Source organism: Rana temporaria, chromosome 3, assembly GCF_905171775.1.
Source record: "Rana temporaria chromosome 3, aRanTem1.1, whole genome shotgun sequence".
NCBI lineage: Eukaryota > Metazoa > Chordata > Amphibia > Anura > Ranidae > Rana > Rana temporaria.
Window position 1 is genome coordinate 94,908,095 of NC_053491.1, and position 19,158 is coordinate 94,927,252.

At 43.6% G+C, this 19,158-nt stretch overlaps 1 protein-coding gene across 1 annotated transcript in view; it reads right to left on the reverse strand.

Moving 5' to 3' along the window:
- The window catches only part of STRA6 (signaling receptor and transporter of retinol STRA6), a 107,902-nt gene that overhangs the window by 14,896 nt on the left and 73,848 nt on the right, over positions 1-19,158 (reverse strand). The window contains exons 9-15 of the mRNA XM_040343015.1: positions 18,175-18,245; positions 17,998-18,059; positions 17,765-17,927; positions 16,770-16,845; positions 10,675-10,808; positions 10,443-10,560; positions 4,213-4,308 (exon numbers count right to left, since the gene is read on the reverse strand). Of these exons, the coding sequence (XP_040198949.1) occupies positions 4,213-4,308; positions 10,443-10,560; positions 10,675-10,808; positions 16,770-16,845; positions 17,765-17,927; positions 17,998-18,059; positions 18,175-18,245 (720 nt within the window). The remainder of the gene's footprint in view (positions 1-4,212; positions 4,309-10,442; positions 10,561-10,674; positions 10,809-16,769; positions 16,846-17,764; positions 17,928-17,997; positions 18,060-18,174; positions 18,246-19,158) is intronic.

The following is a 19,158-nucleotide window of genomic DNA, read 5'->3' on the forward strand; positions in this document are numbered from 1 at the left end:
AATGCGAGGGGATGTTTTTCAAAGTGATTTCTCAGAAAAATAAAGCAAGGAGACATGGATGTGTGGGTGAATTAGCTTTGAATACTAAAAGTGATTTAAAGTGTTACTAAACCCAGAACCTGCATTCACTATATCTGGTCTCCCACCCTAAACAGAACATGGGAATGCAATTATTTTAGTAAATATAAACTGATAAATACCCTTTCTCATCATCAGTATATATCAGCCTTGTGACTTCTATTAGTTCCTAGTAAAGCTTGTAAGAGGAGTTTTCATTCTCCCCTGACCCTCTCTCTGAACATGTCTGAACAATGCTGATTGGCCCTGTGCTGATTACATGTACCCTCCCACGAAAAAAAAACTCTCTAGAAATACACACCAAACTGAGCATGTGCATGTGCATGTGTGTAATTATCAGGTTATTTTTTGGAGACAGTCGAAGAAGAGGAAGATCAGAGAGACAGAATTAAACAGCCTTAATACACAATGCAAACGATTAACCCCTTAGGTTCCACAGTGAGTATAACAAGCATGCTTTACTGCATATACACACACATTTTACGGTTGTGAGTTTAGTAACAGTTTAACTAGATGCCGACCAGCCGCCGCAGTTCTACGGCGGCAGGTTGGCTCTCCTGCGCAAGAGCCCGTAGCTCTACGTCGGCTCTCTAAGCGGCCACAGCTCCCGGTCCTGTCAGGGGGAGAAATGCCTGACCGTCTGTTCATACAATGTATTAACAGCGATCAGTCATTTCTCCTAGTGAGGCCACCCCCCCTACAGTTAGAACACACCCAGGGAACATACTTAACCCCTTCCTCGCCCCTAGTGTTAACCCCTTCTCTGCCAGTGTCATTTTTATAGTAATCAATGCATTTTTTTAGCACTGATCGCTATAAAAATGCCAATGGTCCCAAAAATGTGTCCAAAGTGTCCAAAGTGTCCGCCTTATTGTCGCAGTACTGAAAAAAAATCGCTGATCGTCGCCATTACTAGTAAAAAAAAATATTAATAAAAATGCCATAAAGCTACCTCCTATTTTGTAAACGTTATAACTTTTGCGCAAACCAATCAATAAACGTTTATTGCGATTTTTTTTTGCGAAAAATATGTAGAAGAATACGTATCGGCCTAAACTGAGGAAAAAAAATATTTTTTTTATATATTTTTGGGGGACATTTATTATGGTAAAAAGTAAAAAATATAATTTTTTTTCAAAATTGTCGCTCTATTTTTGTTTATAGCGCAAAAACTAAAAACCGCAGAGGTGATCAAATACCACCAAAAGAAAGCTCTATTTGTGGGGAAAAAAGGACGCCAATTGTCAGTTAAAGCGACGCAGTGCCGAATCGCAAAAAGTGCTCTGGTCTTTGACCAGCAATATGGTCCGGGGCTTAAGTGGTTAAATAGTGTTTTGGTTTGTGGTGCGCAGATGCAGTGTAGTTCCACTTTAAAACCCAGAGTACCAAGGAAACATTTGGAAATGTAGCAAAGTATTCACTGATAGCCTACAATGTTCAATATAATACATTTTATTAGCTCGTCTTGATAATACTGTGTGTGACATTAATGGCCTTTGCTCGTGTTCAGGAATATAAGAAGTTTCATGGAACGGGCTCTCAAGAGGCAAATGCCTATACATCTCAGCAATCTTTCACAGCCATAATCATTATAGCAGCAGATCACATATTCTTCGTAAGGATGCTGGGAGAAAATGGAGCTACATAATAATCATCAATCAGAACTGCAGCTCACTTGATTTTTTTTCTTTTTTCGTTTTTGCACCATTCTATGTAAACTCTAGAGATACTTGTGAGTGAAAATCCCAGCAGAGAAGTTACAGAGATAGTCAGGATCCTCGAATGCAGCCACTGGTGTACGGTAGGGTGACAGCAGTGCTGATGCACCGATCTCGGAGCACAGCAATGTTTATTTTATTTTTTTAACAAACTTTATTGAAATGTCACAAGATTCGTTTTTTTTTTTCTAAATAGGTTCCTTTAAGCTAGTGCATTGTTGGTTCACTTACCTTTCCTTCGATTTCCCTTCTAAATTTTTTTTCTTTGTCTGAATTTCTCACTTCCTGTTCCTCCTCAGTAAGCTTGCCCCCATCATCCAAACCATTCTGACTGGGGGTTAGTCAGCCAGAACAGCTTACTGAGGAGGAAGTGAAAAATTCAAACAAAGAAAACAAAGATAAAAAACATTTAGAAGGGAAATTGAAGGAAAAGGTAAGTGAGCCAACAATGCACTAGCTTAAAGAAACCTATTTATAAAATAAAAAACAAACCTTTACAACCCCTTTAAGTTCTATTGGCCGCAGAATTGTGTAAGGCAATGGATTCCCTTGCAATGCGTTGTGCTAAAAAAAAAACTAATGCATGCATGAGGAAAGATTAGAAGAACTAAATTTATTCTCTCTTGAGAACAGGAGATTAAGGGGGGATATGATCAACATGTACAAATACATAAGGGGTTCATATAGTGAACTTGGTGTTGAGTTATTCACTATAGGGTCATCACTGAGGACAAGGGGGCACTCTTTACGCCTAGAAAAAAAAATTGATTTAATCTCCAAATACGGAAAGGTTTCTTCACAGTAAGAGCTGTGGAAATGTAGAATAGACTCCCTCCAGAGGTGGTTCTTGCAAGCTCAGTAGATTGCTTTAAGAAAGGTCTGGATTCTTTCCTAAATGTACATAATATAACTGAGTACTGACATTTATAGGCAAAGTTGATCCAGGGAAAATCCGATTGCCTCTCGGGGGATCAGGAAGGTTATTTTTCTCCTGCTGTACCAAATTGGATCATGCTTTGCTGGGGTTTTTCGCCTTCCTCTGGATCAATTGTGGGTATAGGATTGTGTATATGGGATTGTATGATATTATTATTATTTTATTTTTATTTCATTTTTTTATGGTTGAACTAGATGTCTTCTTTCAACCTGAATAACTTTATATGCAGTACTTTTTTCCACGCACACTATCACAATGCAGCGCAATGCATCTGGTATGAACTGGCCCGGGAGAAGATAATACATTTTGCCTTGTATTGCAGTGGCCTTGTCTCTATTCTCATCGCACACTTACCTGGGGACAAGGCTTGTCAGTAGCGGAAGCTGCAGCAACTACCAGCTGGATTCTGGCTTCACCACAGATCAAGACGCATATTCGCCAGCACACCATGGAACATCAAATGTTGTCCAAAACTTTTATTGTAGAGAGATCACATCACAAAGGTACAAGTGCAATGTTTTGGAGCTGCACAGGACCCCTTCGTCACATGCCTGCTGGCGAATATGTGTATTGTATTGCAGTAGGACTGCACTGAAATAGCTGCCCAATGCAGTCCCACCACACTTGGTGTGAATGGGCCCTCAAACCATCCAGTCTGGCACCACTAATCATGACATGGTCCCTGAAATTATCATTTTCCCCTGTGAACACTAACGGAAACTCATGATAGATATCTGAATGATAAAAGCTGGCCATAAACGGCTCAAAAGCGAATTCCCGTTTCAGCTGTGGGTGATCTTGTCGGCACCCACGGCTCAACAAAACTTGATTGACAAATTGAAGGAGCTGGGTAGAAAATTGTCAACCAAATAGTAACTACGTCTGATCAGAAGCAGTCACTGCCTGGGCATTCAAGCAGCTAGGGGTGCTTGAATACAATAGCCAGCCGTGCAGATTTCTCCATCCACGCTGTTCAGGAACCTAGTGATTTTCTTTTGTTCAACCTATTGATTGAACAAGAGAAATCTAAGGTAGCCCATACATTATGCAATTTGTTTGTTCAGCCAGTGGGTTGTACGAAAGAAAATGCCTTGATTTCCCCGTCCACAAATTAAAGGTGGAACGGGGTATCCCTGTGGTATTGTAATTCTGACAGTAGGGAGCCTTCCTTGCCGTCAGAATACAATGATCAGTGTTGCTGGCTATAGCCAGGTATGTACAACCAGCCTGCCCAAACATGGATCGAAACTCCCTGCTGAACTGGCCAAATTTTGATTCATGTATGGCCGACCTAACTGTATATGCACTGCACTGCTAGCACATGATTGGCTAATTAGATAATTGCATGAATAAATAAACAGGTGTATAGGTGTTCCTGATAAAGCGCTTCCCAACTGTATATTTTTATACGGCAATCCTCTAATAACATGTTTGAAGACTGCCCTTATATTAAAGTGAATATTTATGCATGATAATTACCTTTGGACAATCTGCGGTGGATTTCCTTTCAGAAAGAGGAATCGTGCACATAGCTGGTGAATTACAGTTACCAGGAACAGAAGTAACCAGAATGGCCTTAATACAAAAAAAGAAAGTCAGAATTTGATTTATCATGTCTGGCCTTATTAGAAACGCTTCCATTAACCCCACAGGACTGTTCTCCTCTAAAGACATTGCTTCTCAATAACCACTTAAGACAGTACAACCTTGTACAACACAGAATAAAGAGTTATATTATACAATATACGATAGAATAAATTAATACATTTAAATAAATAATAATTAATTATTAAATAATAATAAATAAATAATAATGAGATAATTAATAAATTAAATAAATAAAAATAAATTGACAGTTTGATTATTAATACACAAAATTCCAGATGAGTAATAACAGAATATAATCTTTAGGCATTTCTCTGTCGTGGCACCTATCATTAAAGCGCTGCACAAACTGTTGGCGCCAGTGCTTTAACTGGGCCGGAACGCGGCGGTACTCACTACCGCCACTTCCAAAAATGGCCCTGGAGAGTACCAGCACCTCTCCGTGCGCCCAGTACGTGGGTTTCTCGTACTGGAACGCACTGGCGTATCGCACCGGGCGCAACATTGGGGGAGGGCACAAAATACCGGCGTCCGTGTCGCTCTCGCTGACGTTTTTTTTTTTTTTCCTTTGAAGTCGACTTCAATACAGTAGGCGGCAGCCATACAAAAGCCCTGTGATTGGCCGGACAGGGTCATGTGCGGCCGTACGCTGTGGAATTCTGGGACATGTAGTCATGATGTGAGGCTCGCATCATGAGTCATGATCCGAGCCTCGCATCATGACTACATGTCCCAGAATTCCCAGAATTTGGCCAATCACAGGGCATTTGTGTTGCGAGCGCCCTGCAAATCATCGACGGAGGCGGAGCTGGTCACGTGTGGATGCGGCTGGTCGTGACCACTTGCTGGAGTCCCGCCTCTCGGCCTAGGGCGCTTTGAATTTCTGAGGTCTCTGTCACCATCACCCCCCGTTTAAGCCATTCTCCTCTGTCAAACCACCTCCTCTATGTCAGCCATCCTCCTCTATTTCAGGCAGCCCACACCCCCTTTGTCAGCCCACCCATCCTCTGTCAGCCCACCCCTCCTCTGTCAGCCCACAGCCCACCCCTCCTCTGTCAACCCACCCCCCCCTTTCAGCCCACCCCCCCTCTGTCAGCACCCACCCCCTCTCAGCCCACTCCTCCTCTGCCAACCCATCTCCCCTCTGTCAGCCTACCCCCCTCTGTCAGCCCACCCCCCCCTCTGTCAGCACCCACCCCCTCTCAGCCCACTCCTCCTCTGCCAACCCATCTCCCCTCTGTCAGCCTACCCCCCTCTGTCAGCCCACCCCCCCTCTGTCAGTACCCACCCCCTCTCAGCCCACTCCTCCTCTGCCAACCCATCTCCCCTCTGCCAACCCATCTCCCCTCTGTCAGCCCACCCCCCCTCTGTCAGTACCCACCCCCTCTCAGCCCACTCCTCCTCTGCCAACCCATCTCCCCTCTGTCAGCCTACCCCCCTCTGTCAGCCTACCCCCCTCTGTCAGCCCACCCCCCCTCTGTCAGCACCCACCCCCTCTCAGCCCACCCATCTCCCCTCTGTCAGCCCACCCCCCTCTGTCAGCCCACCCCCCCTCTGTCAGCCCACCCCCCCTCTGTCAGCACCCACCCCCTCTCAGCCCACTCCTCCTCTGCCAACCCATCTCCCCTCTGTCAGCCCACCCCCCTCTGTCAGCCCACCCCCCCTCTGTCAGCACCCACCCCCTCTCAGCCCAGTCCTCCTCTGCCAACCCATCTCCCCTCTGTCAGCCCACCCCCCTCTGTCAGCCCACCCCCCCCTCTGTCAACCCACCCCCCCCCTCTGTCAACCCACCAACCTCTCTGTCAGCCCATCCCCCCCTCTGTCAGCTCCCCTCTGTCAGCCCACCCCCCTCTGTCAGCTCCCCTCTGTCAGCCCCCATCCCCTCTCAGCCCACTCCTCTCTGTCAGTCCACACCTCCTCTGTCAGCCCACCCCCCTCTCTGTCAGCCCACCCCTCCTCTATCAGCCCATCCTCCCTTTGTCAGCCCACCCCCTCTCTGTCAGCCACAGCAGGGAGCCAGGCTAGCCACCTGCAGCAGGGTGCATTGTGCCAGCCACCCACCGACCCACAGCAGGGAGCCAGGCCAGACACCCACCCACCCACAGCAGGGAGCACCGTGCAAGCCAGCCACTGACCCACAGCATGGAGCCAGACCAGCCACCCACAGCAGGGAGCACCGTGCAAGCCAGCCACTGACCCACAGCATGGAGCCAGACCAGCCACCCACAGCAGGGTGCACCGTGCAAGCCAGCCACTGACCCACAGCAGGGAGCCAGGCCAGCCACCCAACCACAGCAGGGAGCACCATGCAAGCCAGCCACTGACCCACAGCAGGGAGCCAGGCCAGTCACCCACAGTAGGCTGCACCGTGTCAGCCAGCCACCGACCCACCCACCCACTGACCCACATCAGGGAGCCAGGCCAGCCACCCACAGCAGGCTGCACCATGTCAGCCAGCCACCGACCCACCCACTGACCCACAGCAGGGAGCCAGGCCAGCCACCCACCCACAGCAGGCTGCACCGTGCAAGCCAGCCACTGACCCACAGCAGGGAGCCAGGCCAGCCACCCACAGCAGGGTGCACCATGCAAGCCAGCCCCTGACCCACAGCAGGGAGCCAGGCCAGCCACCCACAGCAGGGTGCACCATGCAAGCCAGCCACTGACCCACAGCAGGGAGCCAGGCCAGTCACCCACAGCAGGCTGCACCGTGTGAGACAGCCACCCACTGACCCACGGCAGAGAGCCAGGCCAGCCACCAACAGCAGGGTGCCAGGCAGCCACCCACAGAAGCCAGCCACCCACGGTGACCCACCCACAGCAGGGCCAGGGTGCCAGCCACCCATGGTGACTCATCCACAGCAGGGCCAGGGTGCCAGCCAGCCACCCACAGTGACCCACCCACACCAGGAAACCAGCCAGCTACAATGGGGTGCCAGCCAACCACCCACAGGAGCCAACCAGCCACAGTGACCCACCCACAGCAGGGAGCCAGCCACCCACAGGAGCAAACCAGCCACAGTGACTATCCACAGCAGGATGCCAGCCACCCACGGTGACCCACCCACACCAGGGATCCAGCCAGCCACAGCAGGGTGCCAGCTAGCCACCCACAGGAACCAGCCACAGAGGATGTGGGAGCCAGCCACAGCTACAGCACCCACAGTTAAGGTAAGAGTAGCGCTACAATTGTATTTCTACTTTGTGAGAGGTTGGGCAGGGGTGAGAGTCATGGCACACAGAGGGGGTCCCATTAGACTCTGTTGTAGTCTCTAATGGGGCCTAGAGGGGACACTTTCTAATAGACTGTCCATGGGACACTGTTAGAAAAAGACCCCCCTCCAGGTCCCATTAGATTCTGCTGTTAAACATTTTTTTTTTTTTAAGGTAGTACTTTGTACAAATTGAAGTCCAACATGCCTGTCTGCCTGATGCCATTGCCAAAAGCCCCCTCCTGCTGCGGCCTGCAATAATTTGATCAATAACAGAGCTTCATGATCTATACCCTCAGGGCTTTCAGCATGTAAGGGGTTAAATGATTAATCCAGTGTAATGCATCCTTCAGGGCTTTCAGCATGTAAGGGGTTAAATGATTGCAAGATTAATCATTTAATCCCTTACAGTAAGGGGTTAAATGATTAATCCTGCAATAATTTAACCCCTTACATGCTGAAAGCCCTGAGAGGGATACATTACATAGGATTAAGGATGAGCTCCAGAGTGTTCGCACAGTGCACGTGCAGAGCCCATTTTGTTCAATACCCTTTTGCACATTTTATTTATGTTCAGTAGCTCTTTCTACAGTAGCTCTTTTTCAGGGTACTTTCTAAGGGTATTTTCATGTTCAGTATTGGGGGGGGGGGGGGGGAGCACCGGCGCCTAATAGAGTACCGGCACCTCTTTTGGCCCACTTAAAGCACTGGTTGGCGCTATATAAATCCTGTATAATAATAATAAATTAAGTGCAGAGCTCATGCTCATCGCGTTCTTCGATCAACAAACCAAAACCTCCTCCAAATCCCCAAGTCCAGCTACAAGTCTAAAGGAGAACGAAGATTCGCTGTCCAAGGACCACGGCTATGGAACGCTCTACGAACTAGCATCCGTATGGAAGAAAATCATCGGGCCTTCAGAAAAAAAATTAAAACGGAGTTCCAACCACAATTAGCATTTTTTAAATGTATGTCCTTTCATCCTGCGTTTTTATAATATAAATCTGGTCACTTACTATTTTACAATCCGCCGCCGATCCGCATAGATATTCAAAAAAAAAAAACTTTATAAAACTATATCTACACCGTTGTCATTTTGCTTGTGGGCATTGTGAAGCCTACAGGCACTTACTTCCTGGAAGTCTTGGATGGGGAGTGATAATTGGATAATAACACACATTTCCCAGGAGCATTAGAGGGAGATGATGTCAGAATCCTAGGTGGTTTCAAAGGCAGATTTCGTGGGACCGCATAGCAACAGGCATTTCCAGATGAGTAAAAAAAAAAATTCTTTTTTTTTTCCTTTTTTAGTCGTAAGCTACAGTTTAAAGCAAAATTATTTTTTTGATGGAACCTCCACTTTAAGACCCACCTCTTCAGAAGGATCAGGACGACAACGGATACAAAGCGCCTTGAGGCGATTTAGTTTGCATTTGTAGCGCTATACAATTTATTCACTCACTCACTCTGGAAGGCTTCCTATCATAAATATCAGATGATACACATAATTTGATAGCTAGAATTCTTAAAAAATCACTCTGACAAAGCACACAAAAAATAAAATTAAAATGAGCTTACAAGCCAATATATCTCTTTTAGTTCTGAAAATAATGAAAGAGTGTTGCTGTACAAACTGCATTGTACATTGTGCATCAGGAGTGGCTACAGCTTGCCTATTGTTATTCCTCACCTGCCATTGCTGCTTTTTTAAGGATCTATTGCTTGTACAGTACAAAGAGTTATGTCAGAAAAAAAACTGAGAGGTATATCTGCTCAGTTTACAGGAAGAGTAAGGCCAAACTGGGTTTACTCCAATTGCGGAAGTTAACTGTCATTGCTGCATCAATGGGTTACAGTGTTGCCAACTACCAGATTGAAATTTACTGACACGACACCTAAAATTTACTGGCACGGCCAAGTTTTTACTGAAATTTTAGTATTTAGGCTACAAACAAGTTACAATATGCAAATAGCAAAGTGATTGCAGGTAGATATTAAAACAAAAACATATTTCTTATTTTATTTTCGATATAGTAAATAAGTAGCTCAGGGACAGGGATCGAGAGGACAAGAAATTAGAATGGGCGGCACACACACATGAAATTGACTCTCACAGTGACACTGACAGCAGTGTGCAGCAGCACAGATGATGATGGCACCTCACCAACATGACACGTCCCCTCCTGAGTCACAGTGACCCTCTCTACCCATGCCAGGTGGTCCCTTCAGTCCACTACTGGCTTGCATTCCTCCTGTCCTGCAGACCTGGACATGAGGCTCCAGCTGCTCCATTCCCTTGCACCATGACGTCACACTGCCGGCACAGTCTGAACACACTGTAGCAGGCACTCGGATGGTCTCGGCCAAGCGTCACAGCCATATTTTTTACTGGCAACCCTTTTCTTTTACTGGCATTTACTGGTAGGAGAAAAGTGCCCATTTTTTACTAGCTGCCAGTAAAAATACTGGCGGTTGGCAACACTAATGGGTTACATGGGGAGGCTCCCCACTCCACAGTTGTGTGTGATCAAAGAAATGGGATGCTCATGATGCCGTTGACCTAATGTGGCCACATGGGCATATTGGGTCAATGACATTGACCTATTACAGCCCATGTGCCCATATTAGGTCAAGGATGTCATGAGCATCCCTGCCCTTTTGTATACATCAGCCACGAGTTGTGGAATCTCCTTCCACAGCTCACTGACCCAGCAATGACAGCTACTGTAACTTTCAGGTTTGGACTGAACCCAGTTCTGACAGGTTGTCTTAAAGCATATGTAAAGCCAAACATTTTGCTTATCACTGATGAGTGTTAACTTGGAAAAAAAAAATACTTATTTTTTATTACCAATATGTTCTAGTTTTAAACAGAGACTCCATTACACGTACCATGTTTTTTCAAAGAACTTGCGCAAGATTTGGAATTTTCCATATGCAATTGGAATGATGATAAGAAAAGTGACGATTAAGTGGAAAAGAAACAATAGCAAATGCTGAAGGATAAGGCCTATAAAAGGAAACAAAAAACAAATCATTCTTAATAAACAGCTGCATTCCTATGGGTAGCACAATCAACTGTTTCTGTTGGGCCACAGAGGTGAGGTGTCAGTCTGTAAACTACCTATACAAGTCACTGAAGCCTGGTAACTGATATGACTCATCCAGCTAGCAATAGTTGGAGATGTTTTCTGAAGAGAGCGAGAGTCCAAAAACACCTTTGAAGCCTGACCAGCAAATAGGGACTGCAGTGCCAACCTAGGAAACAAAATACTTCAAGTAAATAAAAAAGCATATAGAAAACTGCAGTCAAACAATAGACATCCTGTATGAATGTGTTTGAAATAAGAACTGATGTGTATGTATCTATTGCTAAATGTCTTCCCTATATTAGCTAGCAAAAAAGGAAACTGGTTGCTTTGGCGGAAGAAGGACATCCCTGACATTCCTTGGGGCTCTAAGTGCCAAATGGCTGGCAAGCAATTATATAAGATCTTCCTTACAGCCAATGAACTCTGAGGTGAGCCTAATGACACGTACAAACGATCAGGCTTTTGCCCAGCCAAATCACATCGGAATTCCAACGGAATTCCATCATAAAAATATAGAACTTGTTCTATATCTAAACTCAGATGGGGCTACACAGGATCGAAAAATCCAGACCAGAAACTCTGAGGCCTCGTACACTCGGCAGAATTCAGCCAGAAACTCGATCGGAGCCGTATTCTGCCGAGAAACCCGGTCGTGTGTACACTTTTGGCCGAGGAAACCGTCAATCCAAATAGAGAACATGTTCTCTATTTCCTCGTGAGTCAATGAGGAAACTTGGCTCGCCGAGATCCTCGGCGGCTTCACAAGGAACTCGACGAGCAAAACTATGTGTTTTGCCCGTCGAGTTTCTCGGACGTGTGTACGGGGCCTGAGAGAATTGCTATTCAGGTAGGTTGGAAAGCCCTGAGATAAGTAGTGCTGATAATGTCTACCTGTATCGCTCTCCTCCTCCCTCTCCAATGACAAAAACTTCTTAGGAAAGGTAAAGCCAACCCTTGGAATCCTCTGAAGACTGACAGATTGGACAGACATTGTGTGATCATGTGATTATGATGTGACATCATAATGGGGTTGATTTACTAAAGGCAAATAGACTTAACTTTTCAGTGGAATTTTCTGTAAAATTAGAGAATGAGGTGACACTTGGCAGATTTCCATCAACCATCCATATGCAAGCAAAAATAACGTTTTTATTTCCTTGCTTGTGATTGGGTATTTTTTTGCAAAGCAAATTTTCACTTACAATTAAGTTAACAGCCTTTAGTAAATCAACCCTGTTGCATCTCCGGGGCCTTAATTTATAATAAGCCTAGCACACTACTGTAATAAGAGGTGCTATAGCAAAACGGTATTACAATGTATGAAGTTACTACATCACTTATTTTACAAGCCAGATGAGTTTGGTTTTCCAACTAGTTGGGAATGAAAAGATTAAAGACAGATTACTTAATTGGTTTTTACCTCACTGAGCTATACTGAAAACCTATTTATTGAAAAAAAAAAAAGTATTTTTACCTTTGTACTCACTAGGTTTGCCTGAGTTTTTGAGGTTGGGTCCAGGGAGGCAGTTTATGTTAGTAAATTGGCCCAGTGTTAAGTCAATTGGCCCCTTACTATTTCGTACTAACCCAGCCTGAGCTTCTTTAACTTACCCTTGCCAAGCTTATGTTCACATTCCAGTCATTGTAAACGCAGTCTCTCTTCTGTTAACATGCTTCGAGCTTTGCTCCCTTGCCAAGAACATGTCAACCTCAGGCTCACTTCCCTCAGCATGGACAGTTCTGCTTTCTCTCTAAGATATTTTAATTCAGCCTCTTCTTCCTACTAATTCTTAATAAAATATATTCTCTGTCTTTGCCAATTCATTCTTTACAGTTAACTATTGTTTCATGCTTACATTGTCCACTGGTGGTCACCATAATCACAGGATAAACTAGTGACACTGTAGCGACACAGTCAATTGGTGAAAAATGGGAACTTGAAATTAATAGGACATTGTTAATATATGTTATAGGGGAGCTGGAATCACAGCTCTTTAAGCATATTTAAAACCAAAAACAATGATGCAGTAGATCTGTGCTGCATATCAGTCCTTAGACATGGTGGTTGCATTTGTTTTCTATGCTTAAAACATCTTCCTTTTATTTTTACCTAATCCTGAAAATAACACACCTCCTGTCCCTGGGTGACTATGCTCACCCCTCAACTGTATCTATGGAGGAAGCCATGGTTGCCAGCCAGGAAAGACAGCTAATACATCCTCTTTTGCTTATCTCCAGTACATGGCTGCTTATTGGATTATTTGTTTATTTATTATTATTATTATTATTATTATTATTATTATTATTATTTATGTATTATTATTTATTACAGGCATATAGCACCAGTAATTTACATATTGTAAATTGACATCAGTCCCTGCCTTCAAGGAGTTTACAAACTACAGTTCCTATCTAAAAGCATATACTGTAAGTGTGTATTACCAGAATCACCTACATGGGTACCCCCATGCCTCAAATTACAAGCAAACAACAGAGAATCCATTATACATGGACTTTTAAGGTGCCCTGTTGTATGTACAATATACACTTCTGTTAAAATTCCATAAATGTATTCAAATTCATATAAAACATAAAAAATGCCACATGATCTTACCACACGTGGCTCTCTTTATAAGTTCACAATACACAATAAAAACATTTTAAGCGGAGTTCCAGCTGCAAAAAAAGTTTTTAAAGTCAGCAGCTACAAGTACTGTAGCTGCTGACTATTAATAGGGACACGTACCTGGGCTAAGACTGAAGAAGTACAATTAGTACTTCTAAATAGGTATGGAAGAAAAAAAAATATATATATATAGATATCCAAAAACGTGGGGTGGAAGGGTTGTCTTTAGTTTAAGACCACCTTGTAAAAGTGGGTGGAACTCCGTTTTAAATTAGTTTCACAGTATGTCTTTGACCTTCCCACCCTACTATATATTGCTTGTATCCTTTGTTATTTTCAAGGCAGGTAATTTGTAAATTATGGATGGTGATGGAATGGGGGATTTCAAGGATCATTACAAAACATGTTTCATGAATCATAAATATCTCACTTCCTCAGGTTCTGTAAAACTACACAATAAAAACACCATCACATCCATTCAATAGACTAATTATAATCACAATACATGTATTTAACATATACGCAAAGTATATTCATTGTATTTTCACAAACACAGGGACCAGGAACTTGGGGACCACCACCATACCAAACCTCCCCCTGGAAGGAGGACGAGATAGTAAAAAAGATAGTAAAAAAAAAAAAAAAACAGGGGGGCGGGGGGCAAAAAAAGGGGTAAAAAAACAGGGGATGATTATATTGTGCTGACAATACAATGAATATACTTTAGTATGGTGTATGGTGTTTTTGGGTCCCGCAAAAAGTTTTGTGTAATGATTGGTGAAATCGCCCCTGCCATCACCATCCATAATTTTGGAAATTACTCGGCTTGAATATCACAACGGATACAAGCATACATATGGAATATAAAGATAGCTGTGTTTGGCGAGATCATGTAGTATTTTTACTATTTTATATGAATTTGAATACATTTATGGAATTTTAACAGTGGTGTATATTGTACATATAACTGGACATCTTTAAAGCGGTGGTTCACCCTCCTTAACATCATTATAGCATTACATTCGGCATCGTAGCGCGAGCTACAGTATGCCGGTCTTACATTTTTTATCCCCGTACTCACTGTGCTATTGATCATTGAAGATTCCGACTCCCGCGGGGAATGGGCGTGCCTATGGAGAGGGAGGATGATTGACGGCCGGCTCTGGCACGTCACGCTCCCCGAAGACAGCCGGAGTAGGTCTCGGCTCTTCACGGCGCCTGCGCACAGGCTATGCGCAGGCGCCGTGAAGAGCCAAGCCTATTTCGGCTATTTCCGGAGAAGCGTGACGTGCCAGGGCCGGCCGTCAATCACCTTCTCTCACCATAGGAACGCCCGGTACGGGGATAAAAAATGTAAGACCGGCATACTGTAGCTCGCGCTACGATGCCGAATGTAATGCTAGAATAAAAAAAATATATATTTTTTTTTTAATAGGGTGAACCCCCGCTTTAAAGTCCCTTATATGGTGGATTATCTATTGTTTATTTAAAGTTCCTATGTAACATGCAAACATACAAGTGTAGGCAGGTACAGGCTGCATCTTCCTCCAACATGAAGGGGACAGTGTGCAGCTACTTCAGTCTAGAAGGAGTCCGTTAGAGGGAAATTGTCTCTTCTTGTGGTCTCTAGCTGCCACCTTAGGGCAGACAGTTTCCTCAATGAAGTCTTGCGAGATCTCATGTAGCCATCTTGATGGAGGACCTTATAAACAGAGGATCTCAACACCATTGCAGTATGCGAAAAGTTTGAGTATAGCCTCAGATTGATTTAATTATGGAAAAATAAAATGTACCATCATCCGAAATTAATTAGGAAATAAAGGGGCACCAGGAATAGGGGGGTAGCGACTGCTAGTACCGCAAACTCACACAGACTATTACCCAGTAAAGATGTGTATCAATGGACTTTCTCGGTACTGATAACATCAGTCGGTATAGTAAAAAATGACATTTATTATACATAAAAACATACAATGTTCCGTATATAAAACAAGGCTAGGACTAACAACCCCGCAAGAAGATACAGAGATGATATTACAAACGGAAGGAGCCGTGAGGTATCAGCAATTGTGGGGAGGAGTCCTAGAAGAACCTCAGTATGCCTGCAATGTGTGTAAGAATAGGGACAGAACCCTGCTGGCTAGGGACAGACTATGTATAATTTAGGGAGAGGTTCCAGAAGAGAAGGGGCAGAATAGGGTTCCCCTGAAGTGTGCTACAACACAGATCCATGAATTAGTGCCATATCGCAGTGCCACCATCCAGGGATCAAGTCCTGGGGGAAAAAGTGTGGGAACTCCCACCCAAGATCTACTCCCCCACCAAAAAAAAAATGATACGCTCATATGCATAATTACTAAACCGCATGTTTTTTTTTCCGATCCACTGTAATTTAGTAATCCTTTATGTTACTGGCTGCTTCCTGTATATGGATTCATTGGGTAGTGTGCGGGTATTCTGTCACTTCCTCGATGCCGCAATGTCTCCTGGGAGCTTTTGTCATTGTTCCCAGGAGACATTGCGGAGGTCTGCCGCGAGATATCGCGGGATTTAGAAAGAAGCAAGTTCTTTCTAAATCCTGCGATAACTCGCGACAGACCTCCGCAATGTCTCCTGGGAACAATGACAAAAGCTCCCAGGAGACATTGCGCCATCAAGGAAGTGAGGGAATACCCGCACACTACCTGATGAATCCATATACAGGAAGCGGCCAGTAACATAAAGGATTACTAAGGTCTGACTCGAGCTGGGCATCGCCGCTTAGTGAAGGATTGGCTCGGGTGGCTCGGCTGCTCTAGTCCTGCAAAGGGAACTGAGTTCCTGCTGTAAAAAAAGTGCAGGAACTCAGTTCCCACGCGTTCCCGCAGAACTTGAGCCCTGCCACCATCCTTCTATGGAAGTGCTCCTCCGCTGTCTGTAATTGTAAGTCAGTCAATACTGTATTGGACATTAATTTCCAACCACCATGCTTGTATCTCATATCAATGCATCTATATACAGTATCTGATTCTAAATTCCATTCCAAGTGACCAGTCAAATATTGTGTTCTGTCTGTGCTGCGGTTTCTCCAGAACTGAGTACACTCTTTAGGCCTCGCCTACACACACACACACACAGGCTAATTTAGACTGGAGCCAATTACCCTACCAGCTTGTCTGTGGAGTGTGGGAGGAAATCAGAGTACCTGAAGGAAACCCTACCAAGTACAGAGAAGACATGCAAACTCCATGCAGATAGTGCCTTTAGAGAAAGATAATATCATTTTTAACAAGATCAACAAGTATTCTCTGTACTTGCTGAAAATGTTCTTAGCTTAAAAAATTGGCATACCACTGGAAAAGGTAATATTACCATTCAGTATCTCGATTTGAGTTATTTATGCTGCCTTTTAAAGTTCTATTTGTCTTTCCAGTGTAGGAGAGATACCAAAAGTCTAGTGTGCACAAGGCCTAGGGAGCATTCATTAAGCCCAGCATTATCAATTTACACGTTTTACTTTACCTATGCTTGACTAGTGATCTCAGGAGCATCGTAACCGTCACAGTGCAGGAAAGGACCAGTGCAGCAATGTAACAAACTGAAAATTAAAAAAAATGAACATTCTTATCAAAATTATATTGAAAATGAATATTACTTGTGAGTAAGAGTGTAAAGATCAATTGTGTGCAGCAATATCAAACAAAGATTATAATTTGGATTGTTTACCGAAGTCAGGGAAAAAATATTATTTCTGCTTAGCTGATAACAGTTGTTGCATTTTTCATTGTAAAATAAAGGGTTACTGGAAAATGTGCAAAGTGTTGTAACTTATTGAAACCAATACATTCATGCAATATATAAATCTAGCCTTACTCCATGAAAGTTTTTTGTAGTTTAACATTCACATATCCCTTAACAATCTGTGATTTTTTTCTTCAATTTGCAGTTAGGTAATTTTCTGTTACAAGACAGTAATCCCCAAAGGATATGTGATTCTTATAGCAATTATACTACAAGCAGGAAATTACTTTGCCGGTCATGCTAGCATAGCTGAGAAAAACATGCCTTTTTCTTGAATACACAGATCATATTTAAAAGATGTTAAAGGGGCAGTCCGCCCAAAGCTGAGATTTCAGTTTTGGTAAAAAAAAGTCAACCTCTCAATGATTCTGTTGGTGAGATATCTGCACTTGAGTTTCTTGGTTTGCTATGGCCCCTATCAGGGGGTCCCACTCTCCCTGTTTTCTTTTCATATATTTTATATTATAAAGAATGTAACAGGAAGTGCTGGAGCACATAAACATGGCTGGGAACATTCAAACTCTCAAGTGGACAGAAAGAGAGTCAGAAATTATGTCAAGGAGATCTCAATGTAGATATATCTAAGATATATAAGAAGATCAGTAGGCTCAGTCTATAAAAAGAAGAAAGAAAACACTTTTGGATGGACAGACCTTTTAATTTCTTTCATTTTCAAAACTGCCTTGTATAGCACACCTTAAAATATTCTTTCTCACCTTCCACTGCCCAGATATAATACACAATGTATTCCACTGCTTTGTGCTTATCGTCATCTACTGTCATTCCGAAGCCCGCTATCATGAGTATAAATTCTGTATCAATGGCTCCTCGAATCTTCTGCACTGTAGGTAGGAATCCAACCAACAGGAGGAGAGCTACCTATAGATATGGAGAAACATGAGCTATGGACTATGATTATACCCATATTAATACAGTTACCCTGTATTACCTGATAGGCAGACAGTACAGACACTGTCACAGCAAGTATGGATCTTAGCGGGAAGTTTAAACCTGGAAAGAAACAAGACATTTTCAACATACATGGCTTTATTGTACCAATCAGAGGAGCTTCTTTGTAATTTTGTGATGCATTAAGAGTTCTGGCAGAGTATCAGTAAAGATTTACCTTTATTGGGAGGGCATAGATAGGAGCAGAGATTGAGTGACACCTGGGATCCAATACTGACAGAATCCTTGCTATAAATACAATCAAGAAAAACAGTATTGCAGACAATTGTGAAATCAATTTAAATAACACACATGCACTTTATTGAATTTTTTTTGTTATAGATATTATAGATGACTTTTTTTGCTATTACATTTTAAGTACAGGAAAGCATTATCATAATGATAATAATTCAAAACGATGTTTACATATCTAGATAATTAGGAACACTTGAAAACACAAACATCCAATAATAGCCCAATTAGGTCTACACGTAGTGTGCATAAGTGTTGCGTTGTCATACATCAGCATATTTCCTTTGTGCATTAACATGGGTTATTGATGTGCATTGATGTCCATTTTCAATGTGTTTATCAATTCTAAAGCCTCGTACACACGACCGAGGAACTCGACGGGCGAAACACATCGTTTTCCTCGTCGAGTTCCTTGTTAGGCTGTCGAAGAACACGACAAGGCAAGTTTCTCCATTCCCGTCGAGGAAATAGAGAACTTGCTCTCTTTTTGGCTCGTCGAGTTTCTCGACAGTTTCCTCGACGAAAATGAACACACGACCGGTTTCCTCGGCAAAAAAATATCTCCCAGCAAGTTTCTTGCTGGTTTTTGCCGAGAAACTCGGTCGTGTATACGAGGCCTTAGAATGGACACAGCCATAGACCAGGGCTTATCCATTGCTAAAGTATCAAAACTCATGTAACTCCAGCCCCTTTTATCTACTCTTGCGGCTGATCTTGGGAGATGGGACTCTCTGGCCCTCTCCTGGTTCGGCCATTGCAATGTACTAAAAATGAATGCAATGCCCAGATTTCTGTATTTATTGCAGGCACTGCCCATCAAGATCCCTTAGACATTTTTCCACGCCGTACGTTCCATATTCATCAGATTCATTTGGCGCGGCAAACATCCGCGTCTCGGCAGAGCATTCCT